This window comes from Mytilus edulis, chromosome 14, assembly GCF_963676685.1.
Source record: "Mytilus edulis chromosome 14, xbMytEdul2.2, whole genome shotgun sequence".
NCBI lineage: Eukaryota > Metazoa > Mollusca > Bivalvia > Mytilida > Mytilidae > Mytilus > Mytilus edulis.
In genome coordinates this window covers 33,034,733-33,048,814 of record NC_092357.1, presented here as the reverse complement: position 1 = coordinate 33,048,814, position 14,082 = coordinate 33,034,733, and the positions used below count along the sequence as shown (strand labels likewise).

The following is a 14,082-nucleotide window of genomic DNA, read 5'->3' as shown; positions in this document are numbered from 1 at the left end:
ACTAAGCAACATGAAACCCCATCACAAAGGCGGGATAATATAAGGTGCTCTGGAAGGGTAAGCGGATCCTGCTCCATATGTGGCACCCTTCATGTTGCTCATGTTAGTTCATGTTCGATGCGAAAATGTTAATACATAGAAATGAAAAGTTCACAATTGGGAAGCTGACATCATTTTGTGTCGTGAAGTTTTGTTTTCAACCGACCTTTATTGTCAGTTTGATATAAATGCGTACATAGTCACCACATTTGAATTATTTAGTAAGAATATCATCTTTATAGGGGAAATTTCAGTTAAAGGATACTGCTTACTTCGGTTCTTTCATTCCAATGAAATTTCCCGTATGAAGTTAACCTCATATGAATTAAAATACAAGTCGGCAAGACGAGAAGCACAGTTGGTTCCCAGGAGAATGCAAATTTATGGAGAAAAACTAGTTTTTTAAAAGCAACAAATATGTTGTCAAACAAGAAATCAAGCATTCTGATATTGTTAGTTTCAAATTTAAAATTTCATACATGTTCAAGCATTAAAGTTAACAGTTTACATCAGACTCAATTTTATTATAGTTCTTCGCATAAGGACTCGCTTTTATTATAGTTCTTTACTTAAATAACTGTCCTAATGTTAGTTCTTCACAACTCAGAAACAGATTCAAGAATATTAAAGTTCTTCACATAAGGACTCACTAAATATTAGTTTTTACCTTATACGGTGACTCACTATAATTTCAGTTTTTCTCATAATGCTCAATTTTACAACTAGTACACGAGTGTCTTCATAATTCACGTACTACACATAAGTATATATTACTCTAGTGTGTTTGGGTCATATTTAGAGCTAACAATGTCGATACTAGATCATACTAGTGCCCCATATTTAGTGTTGTTTTGCTAGGGTTATTTTAATGATAATTTAAAAATCATCAAATTTTTACGTATTAATCCAACGTATGGATGAACTACAAATCTAAACACAAATGCCTACAGTGCGCGAAATGATGCTCAACCAATTCTTGGCGGTGATAACATAACACATGCAAAATTATCTTCAGTGGTTGAACAAAATGTTTAACATACGGTCGGGTGATTGTATCTGCAATGCATGCAGTATAAAAATGGCGAATTTATATTCAGGAAAGCCACCAAGTAAGAGACAAAAAACAGACACTTGTCAGCTATGTGTAAACATCGGACAACATATTAACCTTGAAATACATGATATGTCCAATTTTTTTTTTAAAGTTATAGAGGAACATTTTATTGATTCGCCAACTAATCCCACCAAAGTTTTTCTTTGCGAATCGTGTTGTAAACGATCGCGGGACACGAGACATTTTGTGTCAGTAACATGTAGTATGCCACATCGATCTGAGGAAAATCGTCCACCAACGCGATCTTCGTCAAATTCCCGACTTTGACGTTATACTTAATTATTTCTTTCATTATCCAAAGAAAGATATATCTGTAAAATATGCAACAATACTCTATCAAAGCTCATCAGGAAACAATCCCTCAATTAGGAAGCAACCATTTAACTTCAAAAGGGGGGGGGGGTATAGTTTTCTTGTCTGAGATCGAACATTTTTTTGCGTGAACCCCCTGATATATAATAATGTTAATTATTCTATACTGTTTTTGTATGGATGTATAAGTCTCTGCTTATATTTTTATAGCAATATACTCATATAATGAAAATTAATGTTAGAGTTTAAAAGCGTTTTATTTGATAAATAAAATGTCCATCCGCAAATACTTGACGTTGGTGTTTATAGATATTAAATTCTAAATATTCGGAAAAAATTACTAACAGGAATGTAATGTTAATTATAAAATTTCTCTTTTTTTTGTGTATTTGCTTTAATAATCCAACCTTATAAGTATTGAAATATTTGTATTATATGAAAACTATTTCCACTAGCTATACGGAGTCAAAACAGCTGAGGTAGATATTTTGACATCCGAATTCAACTATTAAATTAATATATGTGATGACGCAAATGCGTATTCTTATGCAGAATATCAGTGCGTATGCATTTATTTACTTCTTCTAGCGCAGACTTAGCACGTGCATGCAATATTAATTTCACTCGTGAATGCAAATTTTCGCTTTTCCTATTTGAATTCAGGACACGGCAGTAAGAGCTTGACATGTTACTTTCAAGCACGACCATCATTACTTACAATATTCTGACCTCTAGCTGTTTCTCTTTTGTTTTCTTCTTTGAGTCTCTGCCCTATTACAAACTTTGATATTTTCGAAATGCTAAGGAGTTACTACTCAAGGAATTGATAACTTAGCTTCGTACTTTATTTGGCCTTTTTATCTTTTTTTATTCGTGCGTCACTGATGATTCTTTGTAGACTTTTTTCGCGTCTGGTGTACATCATTTTAATCGTGGCATGATATTTTTTATATCTACATATCTTTTTATTACAATTAATTCTTTTTAGAGTATGTTCAGGTATTCATATAACTTTTGGAAATAAGATGTTCCTCAAAACAATGTTTTCCTGAAGACTACTTTGATTGATTTAAGTAACATCAGGAAATCCTTAAAATTTGAGATTTTTTTTTACCAAAATATGTCTTTATATAAGAGGTTCCAATGCTGAAGTTGATGTGTTACTCAGGCTCAATAAATATATACGTTACCTTCTTATAAGTTGCGTGCATCAGGGTTGCACTTCACATGGAAATTTGAATTGAGAATAATTGGAGGCATCCAGGAAACAAAATATGAAGATATGATTGATAAAATAAATGCATCCAAATTATATAGCAAATTATGTGATTAAATATATATTACTGCGATTGGTTTGTGTAATTTTCATTAAACACCAGGTTGATAAAAACTGGGATTTTTAAAAAACGTCATGAAAAAATGACGTACACTCCCAAGAAATGAATAAACTAGTCGAGCCTTAAATGTATATTAAAATAGTAGCTGGATATACACGTTTCTATTCACCACTATCCATCATTGCTCTCAATTGACACGTGTTTTAACATCATTATTATCTTATCTTATTCTATTCACATTCAGTTTTTTTTCAATTCAGAAGCAAACAAACATTCAGCAACAACTTTTTGGTTACCAGTCAGAATGTTTGGGTTCACGTATTGCTTTTCTTTTTTTTAAAGAAAGCAACTTGTTTTTTACTTTCCGACTCTTATCAATCAATTTTTATTTTATTTAAATTTAACACTATAAGGTATGAGGAATATCTATCATTTGATTGACAATATTTTTTTCCATCGAATTGGGGATCAGAATATATTTTTTTTAGGAATAAATCATACAGTTTCGTTTATACAAGAGAAAGTTCTTTGTTGTTAACAAGAAAAAGGGAACTATTATCATGTTTTGGAAAATATCGACAATTTGCTTGATATTGACAAATCAAAAATTTAAATCACATGGTAATTGTTGAGGATGGTAAAACCTTTGACATATTTTGTAAGTTGAAAAATGAATATACCTGAACAGCATTCTTGGGTGTTAACATTTCCGTTGGACTGGCACATTTTGAAGAATATACAACCTGTTTTATTTAAAATTTATTTTGATGCTGGTCTTAAAAAGATAGCAAAAATTAATCACAAAGCAGATGTTCTTTTAACTGTTCTTGAACAGGTGTACAATTAAAAAAAAAGAACAGAGTTCAGATGATCAAGTTCGTGGAACAAAGAGAGAGGGGAAACCAATGGCACTGCTATATCATCTCAGCAATTAAATCACAAAACATTGGGTTAGAAATTAATAAATATGTGAAGCAGAAGAAAAACAACTGTGCATCTGAATTACCATCAGTACTACAAATGTACGAAGGAGACATTAACATCTCTTCTGTTATGGATATGTTTAACAAATTCTGCAAAGTTCCTATTGTGGGATAATTTTATTCATAAAGATAGTTTCTCCTACATATCTTTATATATTGCTTTCCATAGTTCAAATTGGAAGCTCAGATTAGAATCACTTAAAAGCTTATCCCCCCTGTTCCATCCCTTTGAACGGCATATGTACTTATAATTTCAAGATCTGACTGTCAGATATAGCAGAACTTCCACACAATATCTTAACGTGCTTTCAAAATAGGGGCTTTACAGCCAGCGTCACAGGTAGGGCATGTCATCAGCTTGCACTAGACAAGGCTCAGCAGTCTCTTATAAACCATGATGTTAAGGAATCTGTTCGGTAACCATCTCCCTAACTTCTTGATAAAATTACTGTCTATCTTGCTTTTAGTCTCGGAGCATTACTGCAAAAAAAAAAAAAAAAAAAATTAACAAGCAATTAAAGTGGGACTTCCAACCACATGTTGCCCGTACAAACAGATCTGAACACAGGCCACTGGATTTATACATTATATGCATCAAGAGATATATACATGTCATGATACATAATATGAATTAAAGATAAATATAAATCGAAAATGTTGAATTATAATTAATGTCTATGAAACCACAAGATCTTACTTCATTGCCCAATTTTTCAAATCATATCAAATGTTTTCATTGGTCTACACTTGTTGGAAAAATGTACTGGACTCATTGTTAGCTAAATTATCAATTTTAGGTTATTGCATATTCTTTAGAGCTGTCTGTTTAAATAATGAATTAAAAAAGTGGGATGGATATACATACTTAACATTTGGCTATATTTTCAACATATCTAACGAATATGTGAAAAAAATTTGGTTTAGAATACGAACTATCTCTCTTATTCTGTAAACAGTTGCAGGTATTGTAGGATTATAAGGTATTCCGGTGTTTTTTTTTTAAAGCACCCCCTTTTTGTTATATACACCACAAAAACATTTAGTAAGGATAAAGAACCAATAACCCGGTAAATAGAATAATTGACATCGAGTTCATTTTGTGTGATAAGCGCTTTTTAGCGACTTTATGAGTGTGTATTATATAATGTTACAGTGTATCAAACCTAATCAAACACAACTCAAAAAATAACATTATCTCCCCTGAAAATGCTTAACACCAAGACATAAACAACTGCTACCTTTTTTTGCCCTATAGGACATAATTATGAAAACACATTAGATAGATAGGGAATACTGTGGTTGTGTATATGTTTGAATGTGTAGGTAGCATACTCAGAACCGATGCAGGACGTGACGGCCATACTGCCATGACGTCCATAGGATGTATCGGCCATACCCCGAAAAGATGAAACGGCCTTCTTTGAAAGACCGTGTTTTTTTTTTGTGTTTTTTTTTTTTTTATAGATGTTACATATGAATTATTTTGATACTTATAGATGGTTATTATAACTTTTATATAAACTATCGATCGTCTCTAGATTTTTTTTTAAATTGTCTACCTTCGGTTTCCGGGTCATCGTAGCAACACGTTTCTTTCCTTTCCAGCGATTCCTGATTATGAGTTATTCTACAACATGCATTTATTCTAAAGCAACAACTATTATACATCTCACCTATACCAATGGGGATCGTCTAGTTCATAACGGATTCCTTTAATCGTACCTGTCCTGACGACACCCATCGTTGTCGCGTCTACCATTGGAGGCAGCGAAATGACATGATTTGACCGGAGAGCCAAATAAACAAGGGAAGCAATTTTAGCGAACCGCACCCCAGACTGACGAAGAACCGATGATTTCCTAATCAAGTTTAAATGTACAAACACGACAAACGAGAATCGATTTTTTTACAGAAAGTAAAAAAAAAAACAATTCAAATATGTATTATTTCGTCTCGAAAGCTTCAATTCCCAATCATCGGTCGTTAGCTTTTTCCTGGTTTCAAAGTTATTTTCTTGAAGTTAAAGGATCTTAAAGAGGTAGTACCAATTTGTCGGCAATTTTTTTCACAGAAAGGGCCAATTTCAAAGTGCCGACAGAATAAAATTTACTATAAAAACAAAAAATAAAAATCCTTTTTGATCAATATCTCGATTTACATATATTATGACATGTGTGATCAATAGTTAATTTAACCCTCAAAAAGGATGAAAGTACAATATGCGAAATTTCGGGTGTTTTTAGGTGGGGTAAACAGGGAATCCCCCCAGAAGGACATTTCAAACCAAAAAAAAAGTTATGTTTTTGATGACTGTTGTAATTCATACTACTTTTTTCCTCAAAAATAAAATCGATTTGGTATGTCCTTATAACACAAAAAACAACTGTTTAAAGACAAATTGTATCATCGCTAAATTGTAGCAATATAGCTCCTTAATAAGAAGTTTATGGATAAGGATTGCCGTGGCTCAATCAGTAGAGTACAGAACTACTAATGAATGATGGTTTTTTGGGTACCAAGAGAGGGTATAGAAAGGTACTATTTAAAACGCTTCATTTGTCCAGTTCAGTGGTATTGAAGTGTCCTGTCATAGTAAACACACATAGCATGCTATAAAGATAAAAAAAGAGTACATAACTACTAATGAATGATCAATTCGAAGAAAGGGTTCAAATCTCGCTCAAAATTTTGCATTTTTTGTGTTGTTATTATTAAATTTTAATGTTTCTATCATATTTTTTTCGGATGTTTGCTTAATTCATAGAGGCATTCTGGTTAATTTTAACAATATAATTAACTAGTATATCATTTTTCATGCAAATAATGTATCGCGTATTGTGTGCATTCCTATGACCGTCCATACTTTTGACTTACTTTCTATTCATGTGTTTACATTTATTACATATATTCAAGGAACAACTGCCGTCATACTGATGTAGATGCCTGTACATAACCGATAACACGAGACTTGATTCTATAGCAATGAAGCCCAAATGTTGCTGTTGTAATATACACATAACTTAAAATAAGGCCATTGTATCAAAGTTTAATTTTTAGAAATCTTTTTTGAACATGGTATTATATGTAACAAATGCAGTCAACAGCAATTTTGTCGCCAACTCACAAACTGTGTAGATACAAGCACTGAATTATTACCACTGTCCCTACACCGGTACCTAAGTCATCAGAAAATAAAACAACGCAACAGAACAAATCAATTACACTACAAATTGTGATTGTAGGTAAAACACCAAGAAGCTGTTGCATCTGTATCACGACGAACGGCCGATTTGTTAAAGTGCCAGAAAAGGCAATATAACATGTGTTAGTAACACAGGGTGATCTATGACCAACTGATGTAAGATGTTCTCCGGTTAAAATATATACATGTATTATCCTATCTTATCTTATAGACGATAAAAACTTAAAAGACCAGGACAAATACAGATATACATATATTCAGAATGATAAAAACACGATTTCAATTTGTTCGATATTATTTGGCTCACTGACAAGTAACGTGGTATGGTACCTTGCATAAAGGATGTTAATGATGAAATAAAATCAATATTAAAAAATCAATAGTCTTGGCCTTATTTTTGTAGGAATGCCGACAAATTGGCTCTACCTCTTTATTTTTATGGTAGAATCCCAGTTTTAATGTATCTATTAATTTTTGTATTTTCTTTTATCAAGTTGAAATATCTATCTTTGATAATTATATACTTTTTTCATAAATTTGACTTTTATTTTTAGATAAAAATTTGTCAAGAATAATTTCATGTTTCATCCAATATGTGCAATGTGCAATGAGCTGCGTCGGATAGAAATATAATGCAAATAAATATCAATACATCTGTTGACCTATTTTGGGTTGAAAAAATCTATAAGGAAAGTCTGTAACTGTTTGAAAATTGAGTTGTTATAAGAACCCTACTAAACAAGTCGTATAAATGTACAGGTATACGTGTACTTGCACATAGGCGGATTCACAGAGTAGTTTTTCGAGAAAGCGATTTCGAAATTTTTTTTAATATAAATTCTCGACTTCCTGTCCTGTAATTCACCGACAGGTTTTTCATTTGCAGTGACCTTAACCTTAACACCTTTCATGAACAAAGGTAAACAGAGTTAACGTAAAAAATGCATAAGTTTTACCGATTCTAAAAGAAAGTAAAATAATACACCAAATCATTTAATAACTGTTATAACAAAGTTAATATATCAAAAATGAACGCTTGGAGAAAAAAATTATATATCTCTATCGTCTCACTTATTTTCACGTGCTTCATGATTTTGTGTTGATTGTATATCAATTGGTAACGATCGGTAAACTTCGTCACTAAATACGAAGCTAATTGTAAGCTACAGTTTTTGATCAACAATTGCAGAATGTAATCTGTGGATTCAAAATGAATATTAAAAAAAAAAACGTGCAGAGAGGACTTAGTTTGATATATATGTATGTATTGGTTCAGTAATATCCAAAAACATATTATAATGAGTCTAATGACTAGAAATTCGTTACATCATATATATAGGCAACATATACGACTTTTAGGTCTTTTTGATCATATTTTGTTTTTTAAATGTTCTGTCTTTTACACGAATATACGTACGAATACAATTAGCTTAATTGAATTGAATTAAAGTAGTAGATGCACAGTATAATTATCTTTTTTCTAAATATTAATTGTGAATGGCATCTAATATTTTGTAGACTAATTGTATTTTGTAATTTGTATAGGCTATTTAATGTACTTCTAGTGATGAGAATGTGATAAAGACTTTTTTTTTGCGTAGCACCTGTCAATTAAATTTTCCGTTTAAATGTTTCTGTTGCTGTTTCACATGACTAAATGTTGCAAACATATACATCCCACAGACTTTTTGTGTTTGTGTCATGGAGCCTTATATAGGAACGGATGTTCGGGTTCCCTGGGAAAGAAATTGATATGTTTAACCTAGTTTAATTCCCGCTTTGTACTATGAGTCCTATGGTTTCTAACCCATTCAAGAACCCGGAGGTTGTGGATGCATTATCCTCTTTGCATGACAAATATGTCGGTGTTCCAGCAGATAAAGCCTCCAATAATATTGTCTTCGTATGTGAAAACCCTTATTTGCAATGTCTTACAAAATAGCTTGGAATTAACAACACAACTGGTAATCCTACACATTCTTTAAGACCATTTACCAAGGATGAAATTTTACGAAATCACAAATCCGTCCTTCTTTCATTTGGTATTAACATCAAAGAAAACGAAGAAAATCTAATGGCATTATATATCAGTATACTATATACCAAAACTTCACAAAACTCCGTATAAAGAACGGCACATAGCTGGATCATCAAGATGTTCGACTAAACATCTTTCTAAAGTGTTAAATACTATTCTTTCTACAGTTAAAGATGGCCTTCAAAAATATTGTGATGAGAAATATTCAACCAGTGGTGTCAATCAGATGTGGATTCCCAAAAATTCTTAAGATCTACTGCTAAATCTTAGATCACAATCTCTGCAATTTTGCACCAACATTAAGACCTTTGATGTTTCTACGCTTTACACTACTACCATGCTCGATTGAAGGATCGACTTCACCATCTCAATTATAAACAGAGCTTTTTCTATAAAAATGGAATCGTAGATTTCTTTTTATGGGTTATAACAATTCTTATTTTGTGAAGAACCACACTGATTCTATCAGAAAATACAGTGAAGATGATATTATCAAAATGCTGGACTTTTTAATCGACAATATATTTGTTGAGTTTGGAGGATTTAAGTTTCAACAGACAGTCGGTATTCCATGGGTACTAATTGTGCACTCCTTCTGACCGTCTTGTTTTTGTACTCGTATGAAGCAGAATTCATTCAGAACCTTCTTTTAAAAAGACGGAAAGAAAAAGCACCCTGCAAAATTCTTTAATTTTGCTTTCAGATATTTGATGATGTCCTATCACTAAATAACCCATATTTCAGTCAGTATTTGCATCTCATATATCCCAGTGAACTTGAAATTAAGGATACTACTGACACAAGAAGGACTAACGGAATAATTTCTACTTCCCAATTATCAATTTCCCTTTTCTTGGCAGTAACATATCCTCTGCTCCGTCGTATGGTGTTTACATATCTCAATTGATACGTTATGCTCACACTATACGGACTTCATATACAGAAGTGTGCTCATTACGCAGAAACTGCTCCAACAGAGTTATGAGGTGGAAAGATTAAAAATGACACTCCGTATATTTTATGGACACCATCACGAATTGGTTGATCTATACGATTTGTCTGTGTCTAAACTAACTAATGACGTTTTTACCACGTCTTAGATTGTGGTTTAACATCTATGTCGATTGTCTGCTAAGTACCGAACGTGACCTATTCCCGAATATGACCGTTTTACAAAGTGTGAATTTGCATTGCTATACGACGTGTCTCGGTATTTTATCGTGTGATATGTTTAACCTATTTTAATTCCCGCTTTGTACTATGAGTCCTATGGTTTCTAACCCATTCAAGAACCCGGAGGTTGTTGATGCGTTATCCTCTTTGCATGACAAATATGTCGTTGTTCCAGCAGATAAAGCCTCCAATAATATTGTCTTCGTATGTAAAAACCATATTAAACGTGTATCGTTTGTAGTCCAAATAATTATAAAATAGCCTTTTAATCATTGTTATGATAATTGTTCGGACTGGTATTGTGAAAATAATAGTATGAAGTTCAAGATTTGATGGAAGATGTTCGTTGCTGTTCTGCAGTTTGCATATTGTGTCGACTATTATATCAATTGTTTGTGCGTTTCTATGTGATGAGTGTTCTTGTGTGTGTTTGTGCTGTATTTCTGTCATGTATTGTTGTCATTTTAGCGATATTTGTTAACATTGTCATATAAGCGGGAGGTTTGGATAGCCATAAAACCAGGTTTAACCCACCATTTTTTCTTTAAATGTCCTGTACCAAGTTAGGAATATGGCAGTTGTTTTCATATTAGTTCGTTTCTATGTATGTTGGATTTTGTTTTTGTTGCACTTCAGTGTCCCTGTTATTTCTTTGTTTTCCTCTTATAGTTGATGTGTTTCCCTCGGCTTTAGTTTGTAACCCGGATTTGTTTTCTCTCAAATCGATTTATGACTTTTGAACAGCGGTATACTACTGTTGCCTTTTGTAATGATATAAGAGGCATTTCTTTTTACTAGTTACATTTGTTTTTCATTTTTGTCCGAGAAAACTACTATTTGTATGGTGTACATACACAACAAAGAAACTAATATTGGCATCTTCAAACCACAATGTTTAAGGGAATTCTATAATTGATTGTGGGGAAATTGCGATATCACTACAAATCTAAAAACAATTGTCTGGTTTAACATGCATGCATTCTTTACAAATGTGAATCTATTTAAAGAATATGAAAATAAGGAGATGTGGTATGATTGCCAATGAGACAACAGTTTTCTATCCCCCAGAGCAGTCAATGAAGTGGATGTAAGCAATTAAAGGCCATTGTACGGCTTTCAACAATGCGAAAATAAAGACCCCGACATGAAAAACGAAAAAGCCAACGGCCTAATAAATAATTTAAAAAATACGAAAAAAACAGAATGTGCTTTAATAGTTTATAACCCTTTTTCATTCATGTATTTTCCTACCTTTAATATATAAGTAATGTCGATTTGTAATGACAGATAATCTAGTAAATATATAAGTTTCTATTTATGCGTAAAGTATTTACTTTATTCAATTTAATAGGACTTTATTTTCCTGCGTTTTTTGCCTTAAGAAGCAATTTCAGCGCAGACACAGTCAGCCCAGGCAACAATGGCATCAGTTGTTTCTTCAGAGGTCGGAATAATTTGATCCTCTGGCAGTAAATGACCAAATGTACCATTATCTCGTAGCTCAATTTCGTAAGAAAATTTAATGGCCGCTGATTTTGCGTAATCCACAGCTAGCCCTCCAATCGTTGGGAAGAAATCTGTGACTTTACCATATGTATACGGGATTCCATTTCTATCTGTTGCTGCTGCAGTTGCAATTTGAGCACACTTCGCTAGAGTTGCATCATCCGGTACTAAATCAAACGTATATCCCCAAGGATAGATCCACATCTGACCAAAAGCATGCACCCCTAAATAACCAACAAAATCAATACCCCGGTTCACTATAACATCTCTCGCTGCTTGACTTTCCAATTCACTGAAACTTTGCGGACCTGAATATGAAAATAAATTGCAAGGATCATCTGAACCTTCATTAGCTGGATCCCATTCCATCCCAAAATTTCTGTTCAGGTCAGTGCCAACACATGTTTCATTAAATGGGTTTCTGTTTTTTCTCCAAAGTCTTTCCACATTCATAGAGTATACGTAACCATCTGGGTTTAGGACAGGTATTAAGTACCAGTCAAACTTTTTCACCAACTGGATTCCTGTTTGGGTGTTTTTGAGAAAGTCCATAAAGTAAAGACAGAAGGCAATCGATATGAATTCTCTGGAATGAATTCCACATTCAATCAAAATCGCCTTCTTTTTGCAACCACAATATGGTGCCCTAGCATTAGTTGACATTGTTATCATATTAATACTCCTTCCTTCATACGTAGTACCAATACTTTCTAACCTCGACTTAACTCTGCCTTTGGAAGAATCCAAAGTGGTCAAATACCTCTCTATATCATCAATTTTATTATATATGCTAAAGTCAAACGCAAAGCACCCTAGTGCAAAGAACAAGATTAAAATGGACTGTTTCATCCTGTCTTTCTGAAATAAAAAAAGTAGATAATATATATTTATATATCTGTACGTAAAATAATAATAATAATAATAATAATATTAATAATAATAATTATTATTATTATTACAATAGTTTCTAGTATCAGTGATGGTAGCATAATTCTAATTTGTACTGTATTACTTCCTTTGATATTTGCAAACATTGAAACAAACAGAGAGCATTTTGCTATGATCGCTCACCTGCACACATTGTCTTAGGGGACAGTCATTTGATTCTAGATTTTAGAACCAGCTTGGATCAGTATGTTAAATCAAAATAAAAAATATCTAAATACAAAAATGTAGGTAGAAATTGGCTTTAAAATAAATAATATGAATTATATTCTAAAGAAAATCAGTAAAATGTAAAATTACTTCAGTTATTAAATTCAACTTTCAAATTTTTTCATTTTTCTTTCCCTGCTTAGATCTTATCACTTAAACAATGATCTGTGCATAATATTTCCTTAGTTGACATCATTTAGTAGTCGCATAAAAGATAGATCGACTGGGAATAAAGGATGGAATAGAATAGAAAGGTAGTATAAAATTAAGTTAGCCTACTATAATTCCTAGATAAAGGTAATTCTCTAATGTGTATTCTTTTTTCTTAAGTTTAATATTTTACATTTACAAATTTCAGATGATACGCCATATAATTAAATTTTATTTTGCTTAAAAAAAGCGACAAGAAAAAAAATCTTACCTGCTTATAAATGTTTTGTGTTTCCTAGGATGCACGATGAAATATACATAACGTGCGTTACTTATATATTGTAGAGTGACATATATATATTGATCAGTTTTTAAAAGAAATTAAATCAACATGTGTTTGGCGGACAAATACTACATGCTATTTGTATGCTGAACATGAAGTGCATTTGTGATAATGTTACTATTATTATCATTCAAGTATTACAATGTCAGTGCATTATAGTGACTTAGTACGGTTGTATCTGTTCTAGCAATTTTTTCAAATGTACTTGTTCGTCATTTGTATTTTGCCTGCTCGGGCTTTTTATTTAACTAGTTCAGAATGCACAAACAGAGATAGAAGATCCAGAGTTTTGATTAGACTATTTTCGCATCTTTTTTGGTCTCCAGAATATATAAATTTTCTAAAGTTCACCTGCTCTGCTGTATATAGTTATCAAAGATACCAGGATTATAATTTGATACGCCAAACGCGCGTTTCGTCTACATAAGACTCATCACACGCATCAGTGACGCTCAGATCTAAATAGTTGTAAAGCCAAATAAGTACAAATTTGAAGAGCATTGAGGACCCAAAATTCAAAAAAAGTTGTGCCAAATACAGCTTAGGTAATTTATTCCTGGGATAAGAAGATCCTTAGTTTTTCGAAAAATTCATAGTTTCGTAAACAGGAAATTTATAAAAGTAACCATATAATTGATATTCATGTCAACACCGAAGTGCTGACTACTGGGCTGGTGATACCTTCGGGACGAAACGTCTACCAGCAGTGGGATCGACTAAGTGGTGCAAA

The 14,082-nt window shown here is 32.5% G+C and overlaps 1 protein-coding gene across 1 annotated transcript; it reads right to left on the bottom strand.

Annotated features, from left to right (window-relative positions):
• Window positions 1–11,506: 11,506 nt before the first annotated feature.
• Window positions 11,507–13,415, bottom strand: LOC139503549 (carboxypeptidase B-like). The gene is made up of 2 exons (XM_071293349.1): window positions 13,281–13,415; window positions 11,507–12,562 (listed from the first exon to the last, which is right to left on the bottom strand). The coding sequence occupies exon 2, from the start codon at window positions 12,551–12,553 to the stop codon at window positions 11,576–11,578; it is 978 nt and encodes a 325-aa protein (XP_071149450.1). The 5' UTR covers window positions 12,554–12,562; window positions 13,281–13,415; the 3' UTR covers window positions 11,507–11,575.
• Window positions 13,416–14,082: the final 667 nt, after the last annotated feature.